The sequence below is a fragment of the Cydia amplana genome, chromosome 12 (genome assembly GCF_948474715.1).
Source record: "Cydia amplana chromosome 12, ilCydAmpl1.1, whole genome shotgun sequence".
Lineage (NCBI taxonomy): Eukaryota > Metazoa > Arthropoda > Insecta > Lepidoptera > Tortricidae > Cydia > Cydia amplana.
In genome coordinates this window covers 13,294,657-13,314,949 of record NC_086080.1, presented here as the reverse complement: position 1 = coordinate 13,314,949, position 20,293 = coordinate 13,294,657, and the positions used below count along the sequence as shown (strand labels likewise).

The 20,293-nt window shown below is 38.3% G+C and overlaps 1 protein-coding gene across 1 annotated transcript; it reads left to right on the top strand.

Annotated features, from left to right (window-relative positions):
* The first annotated feature begins 169 nt into the window (after window positions 1–169).
* On the top strand, window positions 170–18,389 carry LOC134653066 (FACT complex subunit Ssrp1). Its single transcript, XM_063508353.1, has 13 exons — window positions 170–328; window positions 412–597; window positions 1,067–1,282; window positions 1,969–2,147; window positions 2,815–3,054; window positions 3,505–3,633; window positions 6,041–6,202; window positions 7,271–7,403; window positions 8,293–8,468; window positions 9,894–10,002; window positions 10,761–10,958; window positions 12,001–12,276; window positions 18,195–18,389. The coding sequence occupies exons 1-13, from the start codon at window positions 278–280 to the stop codon at window positions 18,303–18,305; spliced, it is 2,166 nt and encodes a 721-aa protein (XP_063364423.1). The 5' UTR covers window positions 170–277; the 3' UTR covers window positions 18,306–18,389.
* The last annotated feature ends 1,904 nt before the right edge of the window (window positions 18,390–20,293 follow it).

Genomic DNA, 20,293 nt, shown 5'->3' with positions numbered 1-20,293 from the left:
GCCTTATATATCGATAAACTTCTATCAATTTTTCCGGTTTTTTTAAAGAAAACCAAACATATTCGCAACACTAAAACCATAGACAACTACGATTAAATGACATTTGAATTCAATATTCATTCACTTTCACTCACTCAACCAACACTCAACACTCAGTGTCTCAGTGACACTGTCATTCGTGCTGTGCTGTTGCCGCCTGTTAAAATTTTGTTTGGCGCACGTTTATCTAACAAGCGGCGTGGTTTCTAGTGAATTTGTCCCTTGTTAGAGGTTTATAATGGAATTCTTAGAATATAATGATGTATCAGCAGAAATCAAAGGAGCTATGGTAATAAAACACCTTTGTACAATACCTTTCCTTACTCTAATTTATCAACTGTGTTTTTCCTTATATCAATTCTTCTTGTTTAGGTGCCAGGACGTTTAAAAATGACCGATCAGAATATTATATTCAAGAACAGCAAGACCGGAAAAGTGGAACAAATATCGTCTAACGACATTGAACTAGTAAATTTCCAGAAATTCGTAGGATCTTGGGGCCTGAGAATATTCATGAAAAATGGTACACTACACAGATACGGAGGCTTCAGGGAGGGGGTATGTATGGAAATAATTTACAAAATCCTTACAGATAAGGGATGTTTTGAAAGAAAGAAACTGCACTTAACAATACATAGTACTTTGATACGAAACACACAAATACAGCAATGTTGAACAATTAAATAGGACCCTAACTTAACTTTATGCCGCGGAAAGTTGCAGGTCTGAAGTATTCTGTATTTATACTCTAGTTCTATAAGAGGAAAAAAGACAGAATTTATGAATATCAAGATCATTTACAGGTATAAAATAAACTAACTTAACTAAATAAAACCGTCCTCGGCACCATGCCAAAGGGGTCCAATTTTTTAGATTTATTTTAATTTTATTTAGTATTAGTTTTAAGTTAGTTTTATTTAGTTAAGTTAGTTTATTCTATAATTGTTATTTGGTCTCTGTATTGATTTCTTTTATTTAGTTGTGCAATAAAGAGTATGTTATAATACTTATAATCCTCGATATTCAGGAGCAAGAAAAAGTGGCCAAGTTCTTCAAATCAAACTACAACAAGGATATGCTAGAGAAAGAGCTGTCTCTCAAGGGCTGGAACTGGGGCACGGCCAAGTTCAATGGGGCCGTGCTCAGTTTTAATGTGGGATCTAACACTGCTTTTGAGATCCCACTGCATTATGTCTCACAGTGCAATACAGGGAAGAACGAGGTTACACTTGAGTTTCATCAGGTAATTAAAAAGTATAAAAGCTTACTTAAATGCCATAAAAGGACAGTGAGTGAGTGAGTTTCAATTTATAATTGTAAATATAGTTGGTCAAACCAATTTATCAGTCAGTAAGAACCAGGAAAACTATACTCATCCTTTTCTTTTGGGTGCTAGTACTAGTGTAAGACAAAAATAGTATGATTCTCTCTATGTTTCAAATGAGACAGTGCTTTGACAAAGTATATTTTTAATTCTTGCTATCCCAGAACAAGCTGGCACTCTCAATTTAAGTGAAGTTGTATTTTCATTCACCAATACCATTACTTTGAAGTTATGAACTTACTTTTTTAATGATTTATTCTTAACTAAAATAAAATATTTATTTTGTTATTTATCTTATACTAGCGACCCACCCTGGCGTCGCACGGGTAGTTCAACGAATTTACACAAAACCTTTAGAAATTATACACCAAAACCTTCCTCAAGAATCTCTCTATTAATAGGTGAAAACCGCATGAAAATCCGTACAGTGGTTTTTAAGTTTGAGACGCGGCGGGGACTTTGTTTTATAATATGTATTAATTTTTATACCACAAGAATAAATATTTTTCTCTTATGGCATAAAGGAAAGTAATGTAATGTAAAAGTGTAAACTAATTTTATTCTATCCTGCTCAATAATTGAATAAAAACTAAATCCTACTTCAGAATGACGACACACCAGCATCCCTAATGGAGATGCGTTTCCACATCCCAACAAATGAGCTAGCGGGCGACATGGATGCGGTGGAGGCCTTCCATCAGCAGGTCATGAACAAGGCCAGCGTCATCTCCGTCTCCGGTGACGCCATTGCCATCTTCAGGGAACTACAGTGTCTTACACCTAGGTATGCAAAGAATTTGAGAGTTTTTCTATATACAAGTCCACAGAGCATGAGCTGCCTCGCAAGTATATTGTCGCCTGTGTGTATTGTGCCTTGCTTGGAATAAAATACGCGTGGCCAATGCCTTGGCAAAGGCTTGTCTTTACTCCACTCAGAAGAAAAAACACTTATTATTTGTTTTTTTAAACAGATTTGTGTGTGTTCATAAAGTCTCGAAGTACATTCAGTAGTAGATATTGTAAATTACTAATAATATATTGTTATTACATCTGAACTGAAATTATTATAAGACTGATTACAAACTCTTGTGCATTGTTGCTCAATACCTGTAAATATGGTGTAATATATTTATCTAAAGCCTTTCAAACTATAAATACTATACAAAAATACATTTAAAATGTATAGGTACGAATAGAAAATAATCCTTAATAAATACCTATTTCTAATAGAAATTTTCCTCGGATTTTTATAAGGCCTGTAGTCTGTCATCACTGTATGTATTGCTTTACAACAAAAGTGGTTGTTACAAAGACCTAGACAGAAATTACAGGTTATAACCCTGTATAAAACGCGACCCTGGCTGCCTTTTGCCATTTCTACGACATTTCACAACTTAATCAAATCAATTCAACAATTCAATTAATTTTAAACAAACGAATATTCTCCACAGAGGTCGCTACGACATCAAAGTGTTCCAAACCTTCTTCCAACTGCACGGTAAAACGTTCGACTACAAGATCCCCATGTCGACGGTGCTCCGTCTGTTCCTGCTGCCCCACAAGGACACGCGGCAGATGTTCTTCGTGGTGTCTCTGGACCCGCCCATCAAGCAGGGACAGACGAGATACCACTACTTGGTGCTACTATTCGGCATTGAAGAGGAGACGAGCTTGGAACTGCCTTTTACTGAGTATGTATCACTATCATCGCTACATAGTATAAAACAAAGTCGCTTCCCGCTGTCTGTCACTTCGTAACGGAATTTGTTGCGGTTTATTTTAATAGATAGAGTGATTCAAGAGGAAGGTTTATGTATAATTTGTTAACCCGTGCGAAGCCGGGGCGGGTCGCTAGTATTGGTATATAGAATAGATAAAGAGACTTTTAAAACCGGTCTTCCAACATGTAATGGATTAACAATCACATTCTGAAAGAGATGAGTCATTTTGACTTTTATTCTAAAATAAACATGAACATGATTATAGAACATGTTTAATAATAGACGCGATCCTAGTAAAGTACTTACCATTTCTTTTCACTTATGTAAACGAGACGTGACAACATCATGATTCAATGTAGGTAGGTAATTATCTTATAAAAAAACAACTCTCAAACAACATACTATGTTTCTTTTTTTTAGGGAAGAACTGAAAGAAAAATACGAGGATAAAATCAAAAAAGAGCTTTCAGGACCAACTTACGAAGTGTTGGCGAAAATTATGAAGGTCATCATAAACAGGAGAGTCACAGGCCCAGGCGACTTTTTAGGGTAAGCCACATCTTTTTAGGGTTCCGTAGCCAAATGGCAAAAAACGGAACCCTTATAGATTCGTCATGTCTGTCTGTCTGTCTGTCTGTCCGTCTGTCTGTCCGTCTGTCTGTCCGTCTGTCTGTCCGTCCGTATGTCACAGCCACTTTTCTCCGAAACTATAAGAACTATACTGTTGAAACTTGGTAAGTAGATGTATTCTGTGAACCGCATTAAGATTTTCACACAAAAATAGAAAAAAAAAAGCGGCCAAGTGCGAGTCGGACTCGCCCATGAAGGGTTCCGTATTTAGGCGATTTATGACGTATAAAAAAAAAACTACTTACTAGATCTCGTTCAAACCAATTTTCGGTGGAAGTTTGCATGGTAATGTACATCATATATTTTTTTTAGTTTTATCATTCTCTTATTTTAGAAGTTACAGGGGGGGGGACACACATTTTACCACTTTGGAAGTGTCTCTCGCGCAAACTATTCAGTTTAGAAAAAAATGATATTAGAAACCTCAATATCATTTTTGAAGACCTATCCATAGATACCCCACACGTATGGGTTTGATGAAAAAAAAATTTTTGAGTTTCAGTTCGAAGTATGGGGAACCCCAAAAATTTATTGTTTTTTTTCTATTTTTGTGTGAAAATCTTAATGCGGTTCACAGAATACATCTACTTACCAAGTTTCAACAGTATAGTTCTTATAGTTTCGGAGAAAAGTGGCTGTGACATACGGACGGACAGACGGACAGACAGACAGACATGACGAATCTATAAGGGTTCCGTTTTTTGCCATTTGGCTACGGAACCCTAACAATAAATTTTTGGGGTTCCCCATACTTCGAACTGAAACTCAAAATTTTTTTTTTCATCAAACCCATACGTGTGGGGTATCTATGGATAGGTCTTCAAAAATGATATTGAGGTTTCTAATATCATTTTTTTCTAAACTGAATAGTTTGCGCGAGAGACACTTCCAAAGTGGTAAAATGTGTGTCCCCCCCCCTGTAACTTCTAAAATAAGAGAATGATAAAACTAAAAAAAATATATGATGTACATTACCATGTAAACTTCCACCGAAAATTGGTTTGAACGAGATCTAGTAAGTAGTTTTTTTTTTATACGTCAAATCGCCTAAATACGGAACCCTTCATGGGCGAGTCCGACTCGCACTTGGCCGCTTTTTTTTATTATTATGTGGTTTTCCAATTAACAATCGCAGATTCATAGTGTTGTAACTTGTTGTACCAATAAAATGTTATGGTGAAAGTGATAGCAACAGTAGGAAAAAATATGTTCAGAACAGGTTTTCTGTATGCAGGTAGTGTTCTTTATATTTATTTATACCATGTATGTTGGTGACAATTTGGCAAACCAACACACAGTTTGTGCAACTCCAGAAGTATATGCGCGTTGCTAAACTTATAAAATCCATACGCTCAATTTTCTGAATTCATTACCAAAAAGGATCTTTTGCTAAAGAACCCCTTACTTCCAGAGAACTTGAACAGGGAGTCCATTTCATGTAATCATATACCAACCAAACAGATCTAATAAATACTGTTGCAAGCAAAGCTTATTTGTTTTAAAATATTTTAGTGAAATGGCAGGCAGACAAATGTCCTACGACATCAAAGCTACATCTCTGTATACGGTTAATGTAATAGTACATTATTGTCGAGGTTCGGAAGTAGCTACTTGCAGGCTGAGGATTCGTTTTAAACGGACGACCTTGGGAGTCCGTTCAATTGAATCCGAAGCCAGCAAGTAGCCTTCCAGCCGAGTCATATATAGTGCTTTTCTCAAAAATGGTGCAAGAAACAGAAATATTTTACAGAACTTACAGAAGCAACGTTCTAATTTTCCATTAATTTTCACAGAAAAAAATACAACCATTAAAAAAATTAGCTTGACGCCTTAAAAAAAAAAGAAGTGTATTTTTCTGCTGAAAATACGCCAACCTATTTGAGACACCTAAATAGTCGCGGTACCAACATTAAGCCTGTAACAGACTATCGCACCGCACCGCGACCTTGGAGCGTCGCACCCATAAGTGAGAGCGAGAAAGAGATATCTGTTTCTCGCTCTCACTTATGGGTGCGACGCTCCAAGGTCGCGGTGCGGTGCGATAGTCTGTTATAGGCTTTATAATAATAAGTGCTGATCATCTGTTTGGCTGTTTAAGGAACCTATGCCTTTATTTGATATGGTCATTTGAAGTTTTAAAAAGTTTGGAACTTGTTAAATAATGGAATTTGTATGCGACATTGCAGTCCCGAAATCGAGACTGCAATGTTTTTAACTTTTTAATTTTTTGAATGACCATAAACTACGCACTTCGCGACCTATTTTTTAACCGGCAACGTCGACTTTGCCGTCCATTTTTGAGAAAATAATATTTTCCTTTCTTCAGGCACCACAAAACCCCAGCAATAGCGTGCTCGTACAAGGCGGCTGCCGGCTACCTGTACCCGCTAGAGAAGGGGTTCATCTACGTGCACAAGCCGCCCGTACACATCCGCTTCGAGGAGATCGCCTCCGTCAACTTCGCTCGAGGAGGCGCCTCTTCCACCAAGTATGCTACCTTGGGGCTATTCATAAATTAATAATAATAATAATAATGTGAGCCTATATACGTCCCACTGCTGGGCACAGGCCTCCTCTCATGCGCGAGAGGGCTCGGGCTATAGTCCCCACGCTAGCCCAATGCGGATTGGGGACTTCACATACACCTTTGAATTTCCTCACGATGTTTTCCTTCACCGAAAAGCTAGCGGTAAATATCAAATGATATTTCGTACATAAGTTCCGAAAAACTCATTGGTACGAGCCAGGATTTGAACCCGCGACCTCCAGATTGAAAGTCGGACGTCATATCCACTCGGCCACCACCGCTTGAATAACAACCGATTCATAAATTACGTCATTTCAAATTGGGGGGAAAGGGGTCTGGACATCGGATGATGGTAGCATGACGTAGAACGAAACGGGGTCATTCGAAGCATGATTTTTGGATGATTTTAGGGGGGGGGTCCATAATCGACAAAAATAGATGACGTAATTTATGAACAGCCCCCTTGCTTAGTGTTGTGAGATAGCTTAGCTAGCAGATAACTTGCTATAACCCTGGAACTTGAGTCTTTTGGGACTCGCCAAAAAGCCCGAATATACAATTTTGACCCCTACCAATACAATAATAACATTTTTGTCTCAAAACCTTTTGACCACGACGGCTACGGCAAGGTCTCCGTATCCTTTTTGCGGGCCGGATTGTAAAGATTTGGACTCTTCACCGGAATGGCAGGCTTAGACCGTATCCGGCCCTAGGGTCGTAGTTTAGAGACACTTGATTTAAGCCTCTCTAAGCGTGATATGATATACCACTTAAGTATACCTCTTGTTGCGTTAAAGAGACGGCGATCTGGTCTTTTTAGTGTTCTGTACAAAAGTTTGTTCACGGAACACTTATGGGATCACTTCGGTCTTGCAAATCGGTTAAATGTGTTTTTTTTTATTACGGAGTTACTACCATTAAGGTCCTGTAGACACATTTAAATTCAGCGCCTAATTTATTGATTCTGATAAGTGCTTACCGAATTATCTGTACCCCAATAGTATAGTCGCATGTAACGTATGATTCTAGATCGTTCGACTTCGAGATCGAGCTGAAATCCGGCAGCGTGCACACGTTTAGCAGCATCGAGAAGGGAGAGTACGACAAGCTGTTCGACTACATCACCTCCAAGAAGCTACACGTCAAAAACACCGGCAAGAACGTGAGTATAATACTTTTTTTTTTTCTTTATTTACACAAAAGGTACATGCTCACAAACAAAATTTATGATGTCGCCAAACTGTAACCAGTTGGTTGAATGAAGCGCTCACTTAACTAATCGAATCATGCACCTAAACAAAACAATTAGTACAAAACAATAGCCTTTAAACAATAGGTAATCCTTATTATAATCTAAAAACTAACATGCACACATATGCTTAACAAGTTAAATAGGTATCACAATTTCCAAAATTTTACAATTTTACAAATTTTACAATTTACTGTAGTCGGTCCTTCACTGCTGAGATCATGACTTCGATGAATGCGGGGTTGTAGAGGGTAATTGGTTGTAGTCATCGGCTTAATTGAAGTTTGTAGCTCTTTGGACACCACAAGATCAGCGTCTGAGACTGGGTCGCAAGCGCGCCTAGCGTCAACCACATGGAAATTTAATTTATTAAAGTAAATTATTATTGCTAATAGAAGATTGATTTACATACAGTCGATGTATTTGCCATTGCGGTATATGTTACACATATATAGCGACATTTTGTTTGTTATAAATTTTCGTCAATATACCCCAATTATAGGAAAGCTAGTAGATTATTTTCATAGTTACAGCGTTAAGACTCATATTTTGAGCACTTTCACGTGACTGTTTCTGTATTGCTATTTATATGGGGCATTCTATGAAAAGGGACCTCATTGTCGATGGCGCTTACGCTGCACAGCGTCGCGCAGCATTGTATTTATATCGGAGCATCGTTAATAATGGCGTAAGCGCCATCAACAATAAGGTCCCTTTTCATAGATAACGTCACATATCATGTTAAGGGGCATCTAAACTTATCGAGAGCCCCAACAATAAAGTTTATACTTGATATTCCCAGGACAAAGCCCTGTACGACGACGATTTCGGCGACTCGGACACGGAGAAGGAGCCCGACGCGTACCTCGCGCGCGTCAAGGCCGAGGCCAAGGAGCGGGACAGCGACGACAGCGACGACGAGAGCACCGACGAGGACTTCAACCCCGACAAGGCCAAGGAGAGCGACGTCGCCGAGGAGTTAGTATAACTGTTCCTTCATCATTCATACAGTCACTCATATTAGGAGCGTATCTCGGCGTCAAGGCCGAGGCCAAGGAGCGGGACAGCGACGAGAGCACCGACGAGGACTTCAACCCCGACAAGGCCAAGGAGAGCGACGTCGCCGAGGAGTTAGTATAACTGTTCCTTCATCATTCATACAGTCACTCATATTTAAGGAGCGTATCTCGGCGTCAAGGCCGAGGCCAAGGAGCGGGACAGCGACGAGAGCACCGACGAGGACTTCAACCCCGACAAGGCCAAGGAGAGCGACGTCGCCGAGGAGTTAGTATAACTGTTCCTTCATCATTCATACAGTCACTCATATTTAAGGAGCGTATCTCGGCGTCAAGGCCGAGGCCAAGGAGCGGGACAGCGACGAGAGCACCGACGAGGACTTCAACCCCGACAAGGCCAAGGAGAGCGACGTCGCCGAGGAGTTAGTATAACTGTTCCTTCATCATTCATACAGTCACTCATATTTAAGGAGCGTATCTCGGCGTCAAGGTCGAGGCCAAGGAGCGGGATAGCGATGAGAGCACCGACGAGGACTTCAACCCCGACAAGGCCAAAGAGAGCGACGTCGCCGAGGAGTTAGTATAACTGTACCTTCATCATTCATACAGTCACTCATATTAGGAGCGTATCTCGGCGTCAAGGCCGAGGCCAAGGAGCGGGAGAGCGACGAGAGCACCGACGAGGACTTCAACCCCGACAAGGCCAAGGAGAGCGACGTCGCCGAGGAGTTAGTATAACTGTACCTTCATCATTCATACAGTCACTCATATTAGGAGCGTATCTCGGCGTCAAGGCCGAGGCCGAGGAGCGGGACAGCGACGAGAAAAAAGGTCATTGTTGTTCTAAAAGGTGTGCAGAGAGTGATACGTTTCTGTACTAGAGCATTTAACTTCCCAAGTACGATTTTTTTTTTTTTCATTTTTTAAGATAAACAATTGAAATTTGGTTTTAAATAGATTTGTTATACAATTTCCATTCTGATTTTAAACTGTCCATTCTATAAATAACGATTCTTTTACCAAAATTGTTATTTGAAAGTACCCTCGAGAAACAGTATAAAAATGTATACTTGGTCGTGTTTCTTTAAAATTACATGCATGCAGTGTTTAACTCGGGTGAAAGGCATCATTTCAGCCTCGGGCTATTGGCGCTCTCACTACGCTCGAGCTCCAAACTACCTCGCCTTTCACCCCTTGGTTGTTAATCTACTATTAAACGTCACTTTAGCAGAGTTCAGAGCTGCAATAAATGTTGTTAAACGCGTGCACAGCCTTAGTAATCTCTTAAATAATAGTGCGTCACTATCAGGGATGTTTATGATCAAATTATATTTAACATTAATTCTGAACCAGTTTTTTTTAACCAAGACTATTTATATGCTTACAGATACGACACGAATCCGTCGTCATCAGAAGACTCTGACGCGTCCAACGCGTCCGGCGACGACAAGAAAGATAAGAAGAAGGAAAAGAAACCCAAGAAAACTATCACTATTGTAAGCACTTTTTTTTTACCTTTAAATGACCTTATTTAGACGCCGTGAGTTCGGCTCTCGCTGCCGACACTGAGCGGACGGCCGCGAGTGCCCCGGATATCAATGTGTTTGAATTGTAATTTCAGAATCAGAATCAAGTTTTTTTATTCGTGATAAACTTAAAACTAAAATAACATACAAAAGTATAACTAAAAACTAGAATCATGCCTAAAATAGGTGAGTTAAAGTTTACCACGAAATTTTTAATTAGCAAAAAAAAACCGATCAGTTTGATATAAATAAAATTACGCATTTTTAGAAACAATTTTTATGGTACATATAACTTTTGTACAAAAATTAGTACAAATTTTAAATGGTGCGTTTTACTTTTAGATCTATATTCTTGTTTTTTTTTCTACAGAGCGAAAGTTGATTACAGTGATCGTATCGATTAAGTTACTAAAGAAAGGCCCCTCTTTACTCTAGTTGTGGTTATGCTTACGCTGTGACCCAACACAGAATATAACTTCATTTAACCTTTTAACCGCCAGCAATTTTTGATCGAGCGTGCTCGTGTCGCCACCGACAGTAATTGTACCACGCAGAGTAAAGGTTGGCAATGTTGGCATAGTTATGGGAGTTATAAATGTGCTGTAAAAACCAAATCAGATCTTTGTCTTATTCATCAGACTGGCGAAATGAGCTGGATATGTAATGTCTTATATATCAGACTCTGGCGGTTAAAGGGTTGTATAATTATCGTTTCATCACTATTCCAGTCCGAAGCGCCCCGTAAACGCAAAGACAAGACCAAAAAGAAGGAGAAAGACGCGAACGCGCCCAAACGGCCTTCGACCGCGTTCATGCTGTGGCTCAACGAGAACCGGAAGAAAATCACAGAGGAGAACCCCGGCATCAAGGTCACCGAGATCGCCAAGAGGGGCGGCGAGCTGTGGCGAGACCTCAAGGACAAGTCTGTAAGTAATTATTTTTGAAAAGATGTGTCCCGCCGAGTTTGTTGCCGGTCCCATAATGGGATACCCTCCTCCAATTGAGGGGGGACTTAAATCTTCTCGGGGCAGAGGTGTAGGGTTGGAGCCGGTCTACCTAGCTTTATTTGACGTTCATAAGCGCATTGTAATTATGCCTACTTGAATAAACTATCTTTTATCTTTATCTTTTATCTTTTAGTATGACGTAAACATAACGACTACGGTCCTGTACTGTACGGCCCTGGATGTGCGGTAAATCTTATACCTTTAAACGAGCAATTCTTGTATGTTTATTTATTTATATGTATATATTTTGAGGATCTCGAAAACGGCTCTAACGATTTCGATTAAATTTGCTATATGGGTTTTCGGGGGCGAAAAGTCGATCTAGCTAGGTCTTATCTCTGGGAAAACGCAGACTTTTGAGGTTTTTATGTTTTCCGATCACCGAACGCTTGACCATCTAATCAGTACAGAACGTAGAAAACCGTACAACAACTCCTACTTAACTGTAGATATGTACTGCGTTTACGATATTTACAGTGTTTACTTCATTTTTCTGTGACACCAACAAACACATCTAATTCTGGACTATCATTTTGTTTTCAACATTAACTATATTTTATTTCTGATTAGCAAAGTCCATATTGTTAGTTACATTATATTCGCTAAAAAGTTAGTTTTTTTTTATATATTAGAAATGGTAAGCATTTGACCACAATCTTACCTGATAGTAAGTGCCGATGCAGTCTAGAATGGAACATGCTTACCTAAAAAATGTCTATTCACTCTCGATTTAAATAGATCCAAGTTATAGTGTATTGGGAATAGATTTGCAGGAAGTGAATTCCACTCCACTCCACTAGTTAATATAATTTAATGAAACATGTACAATTGATTATCTATTTGAAGTATTTTAAATTAGTCTTGACCTGCTCCATCCATTGCCACATTATGGAGCAGTTACGATTCCTTTACGCGACCATTAATGACCTGATTTTTGACAACCTCATTACAAAATTTCCAGGAATGGGAAGTGAAGGCCGGCAAAGCGAAAGAAGAATACAACGCAGCCATGACGAAATACAAAGACAGTGGCGCCGCTGACGAGTTCAAACAGAAGAAAAAACAAGCGGCCAAGGACGCCAAGGCGGCCGAGAAGAAAAGTAAGGCGCCCGCCAAGAAAAGCAAGAACACGAGCGCCGGCTCCGGGTCGGGCAAGTTCACCAGCAAGGAGTATATCGAGGACGATGACAGCTCTTCAGACTCGGATAAGGATAAGAAAAAGAAGGATACTAAAGATGTAAGTACAGTCACAGAATAAATAATAGTACTAAGTACAGAATACTCACTCTCTAACAAAACGCGTCTGTTACGATCAGCACAGATATGGCCGCTAGGTGGCGACAGCGCCACGCGCGGCTTATGGCTTTCCCCAAAATTGGGGCCGAACGGATGTACTCTTAGCTACGTGTAGCAAAGCGACGAAATCGCGGAGTGAGACACGCCTGGTACAGTCAGTAGTGATTGGCTTCAGTTGACATTATCAACCCCTCTAAGCCCTAAGTCACGAGTCAATGTCAAAAACCTCTAAGTCCCAGGGGTTTTTAACTTTTCATACACGTTGTATGAAATCACGTGTACGATACGCGTCCGCAGGAAAGTGACATGAAATGGAAGAGATACTTAATTCTTACCTTGTTTCCGAACGAATTTTTTATCAAACATCAAACATCAACATTTATTCAGCAAATAGGCCACAAGGGCACTTTTACACGTCAACATGGAATTTACATACAGCAAAAAAAAACACATCTACAATTATAAAATACAACTTTCTAAGCCGCAAATATAAAATCAAACTAAAGTATTACATAGAGATGTATAAAGTCTCTAAATGTCGAATTACAAAAAAAAAACGCTATAACAATAGTATTGAAAAAAAAAGAACACAAAGATACGAAACTATAATCTAAAATTATTTAGAGATGTAAATGTCTCTAAGTGTCATCATAACTAAAAGATTACAATATATAGTAGTTACTCAAATTATCCTTAGAGATGTATAGGGTCTCCAAGAGTCAAAATCCTGTATACCTAATTAAAACATTCATTAAGTAAGAAAATGACAATAAAAATAAAATATCATACGAGAACAGAATGATGTGTGTCTGTGTCCATGTAATTATCCTCAAAAATAGAGTAACTAAATATAATAGCTCGTGTTAGCTTAAATAGACCAGTCTCCACAAACAGCACCCGTTCACGAGTATGACGCGTATCTCAGCCATCGCCTCTCTCAACCTTCATTCGGGAAAGTGGCGACCCGATCAACAACGCCACCGTAAGCAAAGACTTTTAAGCGAGCATGACATATTCAAGCTGCCGGGCTATATTAATATTTAAATTGTAATAACGTATAACTGTGAGACACAACATTTTGTTCTTGTATGTTACATAAAAAAACGGTAAATCTTCACATAATTACCAAGCTAAAAGCCCTATATTGACTTAGAGATGTATAGGTCTCTAAGTGTCGGAATCATTAAAAATATAAGTATGTACAAATAAAATAAAAATAAAATTAAAACTAAAACTTAGAGATGTATAAGGTCTCCAAGTGTCAAAAATTAAAATTAAATTAAGCAATATAAACAATATAATTAATCGAGAACATGATGGTCTCATGTGTCAATTCTACTGGACACTAGCATGATTAATTTACAATGAAAAGAAAAAAAAAAGAAAAACAATACATATTTATTTAACTCTTATTATACTATCGAAATCAAGCTGCCGGCTTAAAGGCATCTCTATCATCTATAAAATCATTTACAGTGTAGTACGCCTTACTCAACAAGGAGCGCTTAATGTGTGACTTAAATTTGTTAAGTGGTAAATTCGCTATATCAGTGGGAACTTTGTTATAAAAACGTGTACAGTTCCCGACGAAAGACGTACTAACCTTACGGAGGCGGTGGGCGGGCACAGCAAGTTTATGTTTGTTTCTAGTGTTATAGTTATGGATATCACTGTTAAGCTTGAATTCATGGACGTTTTTCCGAACATACATAATATTCTCAAGTATGTATTGAGATGCAAGGGTAAGAATGTTCACTTCTTTGAATTTCTCTCTCAGGGATGCTCGAGCGCCCAGTCCATAGATAGAACGTACAGCTCGTTTTTGCAGCACAAATATTGTCTGAATGTCTGCCGCTTTTCCCCACAACAGAATTCCATACGACATAACACTGTGGAAGTAGCTAAAGTATACCAGCCTGGCCGTCTCTACGTTTGTCAGCTGTCTGATTCGCCTCACTGCATAGGCAGCAGAACTAAGTTTGCCGGCTAGAGTGGCTATATGTGCATGCCACTGCAGTTTTGCGTCTAAAGTGACTCCAAGGAAAACCGTTCGATCTTCGAATTCCAGCGTATCACCTTTTATTTTAATATTGCTGTTGTTTACTTGCTTGACGTTCGGCAGCGTAAATTTGATGCACTTGGTTTTCTTGGCATTCAAAAGTAAGTTATTTGCCGTAAACCAGTCTACTATGGTGGATAGTGCATCGTTAATGTTATCGAAGCTGTTTTCCTTCCTGTCTACTTTAAATATAAGAGAAGTGTCATCTGCAAATAACACTATATCATGTCTATCTTGCACTAGTTTTGGTAGATCATTAATGTATACCAAAAACAGAAAGGGACCAAGAATTGAACCTTGAGGCACTCCAAGAGCTACTGGGGACCCCGCCGATTGAGCTCCATTGATAACTACCCGCTGAGTTCTATCCGAAAGGTACGAAGAAACAAGATCAAGGGCAGTAGCTTTTATCCCATAGCGGCATAATTTTCTTTTTAAATTCTCGTGATCAACGCAATCAAATGCCTTTGATAGATCACAGAAAATTCCAACAGCATCTTGAGCTTTTTCCCAAGCGTCAAAGATGTGTTTTAGAAGTACCGCACCGGCGTCAGTAGTTGACCGACCTCGGGTAAAACCAAATTGATTATTGTCAAGCAATTTATTTCTGTTAAAATGAGACAAAAGTTGATTAAGAATAAGTTTCTCGAAAACTTTACTTAACGCCGGTAGTATTGAAATTGGTCTAAAGTTGGTGGGGTCTGTTCTCGTTCCAGATTTAAACAGTGGGATAATTTTGCTGTGTTTCATAATATCTGGAAAAATTCCAGTATCAATACATCTGTTGAAAATCTCGGCTAAATATGGTGCGATCGATTCTATAATAGAATGTAATAATAACTTTTACTGATAATCCCCAGAGATCTTCCGTTTTCTTTAAGTTTAATGATCTGAAAGTTTTAACAACTATATTCGGAGTGACATAAGAAAATGTGAACATTTCTGTACATTCCGCTACTGTTGTCTTCAGAATTTCTTCAGCGACCTCTGGCGATGAATTAAGTGACTTTGTTGTTTCTACCGGTATATTCGAGAAAAACTGCTCGAAATGATCTGCCACTTCACGGTCGGAACTTACTAAAGTGTCAGCAATTCGTAGGTTGTAATGCGGATCCTTCATTTTACGTTTTCCAGTTTCGTTGTTGATTACTTGCCATACAGTTTTAACTTTATCGCTGGAATTTAGAATCTTTTTGGACAAATAATCAGTTTTAGCGGCGACACACATCATCTTAAAAGATTTTGAAAAATTCTTTACGTACTCTAGAAATTCCGGCCTTTTATCTGTTGTTCTCAAATCATATAAATCATAGAGTTGGCGTCTCTTCTCGTGAATATCCGGCGTAGCCCAGTCGCTAAATTTAGTCTTGATCTTGCCCTGCGACTTCTTTGGAATGAAACATGCATCAAATTCCTTTTTAATACAGTTAAACAACTCGGAGCTCAAACAGTCAGGGTTATCCTGGGTACATGAAAGATAACATAATCTTCTTTTGATATTTCGGTTGAATAACTCCAAACGCCTTTCGGAAATCGGTCTGCACATAGTGTCTTGTGGAATTTCCTCAATTTTCCCGCTGAAAGAGGCTTTTACTCCACAGTGGTCAGAACTTAGGGTGTTTATAACAGATTTACAAATCGCATCCTGGTTACTGAAGATGTTATCTATACATGTAGCACTGGTTGCTGTGATTCTAGTAGGTTCACAAAATAAATTGACTAAATTGAAGGACTTAAAAGTATTTAGTAACCTTCCACACAATGGCGAGTTTTCTAGCAAATTAATGTTAAAATCACCACATACAATTATAATTTTCTGACTTCTAAAAACAGCACTAAGTACTTCATCTATGACCGATTCGAATAAATTATAGTCTGCCGATGGGGGTCTGTACACGCATATAATTATAAATTGTTCCAACTCAACACAGGAAAGTTCTATATGGCGTTCCACAGACATGTCAACAATGTCTCTACGCTCCTTACTTTTTAAATTATGTTTAACCATTATCAATGACCCGCCGCGGTTACAGGATCTCCTAAACTATTTTTATGAACTAATTTTTGTGTAAAACACTAATTTCCTGTCACACACAAATTCGCACAGAAACTGCAGAAATAATATAAGTTACTGTTTCAAAATCGCTTTCGCCTCTAAGTAAAGGAAACTTTTCTACCGACGCGAGGGGGGAGGTTATCAAATACAAATATTTATCATTAACAGTAAGGAAAACTCCTTTTAACTTTAACAACGTAATAACATTTGAAGGCATACCTGGAATAATTATCTACAAAATAAGGCAATCAATAAAGTCACACACCATATCATATTATTATCTATATATGTCATATCTCGCATAGAAGCAGTTAAACCCCCGATTTTAAGCCAAACAGCGCTAGCTGTAAGCTTTTCCGTTACAGTACTGCTGATATTGAATTCGGTGGTTTAACAATGCAAGAAATAGGTACCTAAAGTCTATTTTTAGGGTTCCGTACCCAAAGGGTAAAAACGGGACCCTATTACTAAGACTCGGCTGTCCGTCCGTCCATCCGTCCGTCCGTCTGTCACCAGGCTGTATCTCACGAACCGTGATAGCTAGACAGTTGAAATTTTCACAGAATATGTATTTCTGTTGCCGCTATAACAACAAATACTAAAAACAGAATAAAATAAAGATTTAAGTGGGGCTCCCATACAACAAACGTGGTTTTTGACCGAAGTTAAGCAACGTCGGGCGGGGTTAGTACTTGGATGGGTGACCGTTTTTTGCTTGTTTTGCTCTATTTTTTGTTGATGGTGCGGAACCCTCCGTGCGCGAGTCCGACTCGCACTTGGCCGGTTTTTTTTATTAGACTAAAATGACATTTCATAGTATGAAATGACACATGATGTTCATACTATGAAATGTCATTTTAGTCTACCGAATAAAAAAATAGACTTTACTATTATCGAATGGCTTAGTATGCTTATTAGCATAAAAACCTTAACTTGGCTGGCAGACCTAAATGGCTAATTTTTAATATTTCGTTTACCTATGCCCCAGAAGGATGATTAAAATGTATGTAAAGGCAATGTTTCGTAGATTTTATTTTCGTGAACGCGCTTATAAATGGGGCACATTTCATTAGATTTTTATTTAAGCATGTGTAACTGATGATTAATTTATTATTTTAGTATGTTTTTTACTGCTGTACGCGATATATTATTCGTTTCGGCAATCTTCATCTAATGTCGGTTACAGATAGCAAACGCCACGGTAAGAAAGTGGCGTCACTATGAATATTTGCGTAACAAATAAGTTGCCGAATCGCATAAATAAAATTACAGTGATCTGTAGTACCTATGTTATAAATAGTATAATATATTATATAATAAATAGTGCTGTATTTTGGTAATCTAAAAATTCAGCTTTAGCGAGTTTTTTATGTTTTATATAACATGTTAATATTGGTCAGGGTTCATCAGCGACGCTATAGGCATCTATATTAAATGCATGCATTAAAATAAAGTAGTGATATCCAATAGGATCGTAGGATACAGTAAGTATAGAATTAGCTATATTATTTTTTTTTTACTTTACAAGTAGACTCTAATCGTTTTTCTTGGTAGAAATAATATATGTGTTTGTCGACGTAAACTTCCCAAAGAGCAAAATATATTTTCAGAAATCGCTCACGTCTTGCCTTGCCATGGAACAATCTTAAAATGCCGAGTAGTTTTTAGTGTTCCGTACAAAACTATCACTTCGGTCTTGCAAACCAGTTAAATCCATTTTTTTTATTTGTTTTATCTTTTACAGAGCAAAGAATCGAAGAAAGAAAAGGCGAAAGCCAAGAGTTCATCAGAATCGGAAGCCGAAGCCTCCGCTTCCGGGTCGGGGTCCGACGAGAGCGGCAGCGGGAGCGATTAGTGTACTAACTATACGTTTAGATAGAGTACAACCCATGAATATGTTACAACTGTCATTTTGGAATAAGAACTGCATACTTAGTTATATGCTCGAGAGTAGTGTTGGTCAACGTGTAGCTCGCCAAGTGGGCTTTATTAACTGACCTGATTAGGGTTGCCAGATCGAAAGGCGCTAATATCGGGAAAAAATATCAATTTTTCGGGATTTTGGGCCTTAAGTCGGGAAAATCAACCATTCAAATTTAATTAATTGTATTAAAAACAACAATATTTTACATTATTGGCACTACGTCATGCAATCTCGCCACGCGCGCCCGCTGACGGGATCGACGCGGGTCGCTGGTTCACTCGACGACAGTTCAGAACTTAAAATTATTGTTTTATAACGTGATGCTGTTTTTCGGGACAATTTTCACTTTGTCGGGAATCGGGAACACATGCAAAAAATCGGGAGAATCCCGCCGAATCCCGACCATCTGGCAACCCTACCTGATCGGTAGATTCCAAGTACGAAAATGACTAATCCTTTCAGACTCAAACATTGAGATTTGATACCTTAAAAAAGTTTAGTGGCATGTGTTGAAATTGGAATTGGTGTGAAAGGAAAAAAAATGTTCTAGATAAAAAGAATTGTTATAATTTCTAGATAAAGTTGTACAATACTTCCATGTTTGTAGTTGTGACACGATTTTTAGGTCACTTTATGAAAATGTACTGGCGAAAAACGCTGCTCTTGAGCATAAAATTTTAACAAAACTATGACAACGTACTAATGTACATTTTACAATGCTCAATACAATACTATCTTAAAATAATAGGACAGTAAAAGCTGTAAAAACATTAAGATATCTTGAGCCTTGCTGAAACTTTTTAGAATTATTATGTTTACAATTTCCTTATAGGTACTGTACTACAGAATTGTAAATGGTTATTCGAGATGATAATTGTTTTCTGTATAAATACATTCATTCAGGCTGGTTACCTTAATTATTACTGTTGGCAGGTTTTCCTTATTTCCTTACCTCTGAAACGCTAAGGGTGGTATCCTGTCCAATGTCATTGCGTCTCACTCTCACTAAGCAAAATGTCAGACGCAATACACATTGGACAAAGAAGTTAGACAGATATATGGAATACCATCCTTATATACATGAAACTAAAAAACAGTTTCCATTGTATACCTAGATACAAAAAAAACTGTCATGTTTATGGATAAACTTGGCTATGTTCTACGAAAACTGTGCTTTTTATGTTTAAATTTGTTTGTTGAAATATTATAATCAGCCTAAAATATATGAAAATTATAGAAATTGTCAATAATGTATAACAAAACAACGATAGTACTCAGGTTGGTATCCCACCTCTCCAATTTCTTGGTCCAATGTGCATTGCGTCTAACTCGCACATTGAACAAAACGTGAGACGCAAATACACATTGGCCAGGAATACCACCCTTAAGGTTCCGTCACACAGGCGCGTTTTCCGGGCGGGGCGCGCCGCTTTTACATATAAAACGCTCACACCCCGCCCGTAAAACGCGCTAATGTGACGGAACCTTTACACAAAACAACAGTATTTAATCTTCTATATGTCATAGGCTGAATATAATATGTGTCCTAATGTAAAATTGTGATAATGTTTGTAAACCATTCCTGTCTGTCAAATGATCTGTTTTGTACCAATCATAACCTGTAAATATAGTTAAGTGATTGTTAATTATTAATTTTGGTAAATCCCAGTTCAAATCTGTTCTTTGATACTACATAACAAATCGTATGGCAATTTTATTATAAAATACCTACCTTGAAAAAATCTTGTGTATCCCAAAAGTAACAGGCTTTTTAAAGCTTAATATACTTTCGAAATACGGCCAACAACATGATAAATTAGCCCCAAATATCGTGTTTTTAGTCTAATTGTGGTTATTCTTTCTTACCTCGCCCACACACTTCGTCGTTGTACAGTCGGCCAAAAATGTGGTCTACCACC

Excerpts from the sequence above, each read along its gene's own strand:
- LOC134653066 (XM_063508353.1), top strand. The coding sequence starts at position 278 with ATGGAATTCTTAGAATATAATGATGTATCAGCAGAAATCAAAGGAGCT. Across the intron at positions 598-1,066 it reads ACGGAGGCTTCAGGGAGGGG|GAGCAAGAAAAAGTGGCCAA; the intron begins GTATGTATGGAA and ends CTCGATATTCAG. Across the intron at positions 3,634-6,040 it reads GGCCCAGGCGACTTTTTAGG|GCACCACAAAACCCCAGCAA; the intron begins GTAAGCCACATC and ends TCCTTTCTTCAG.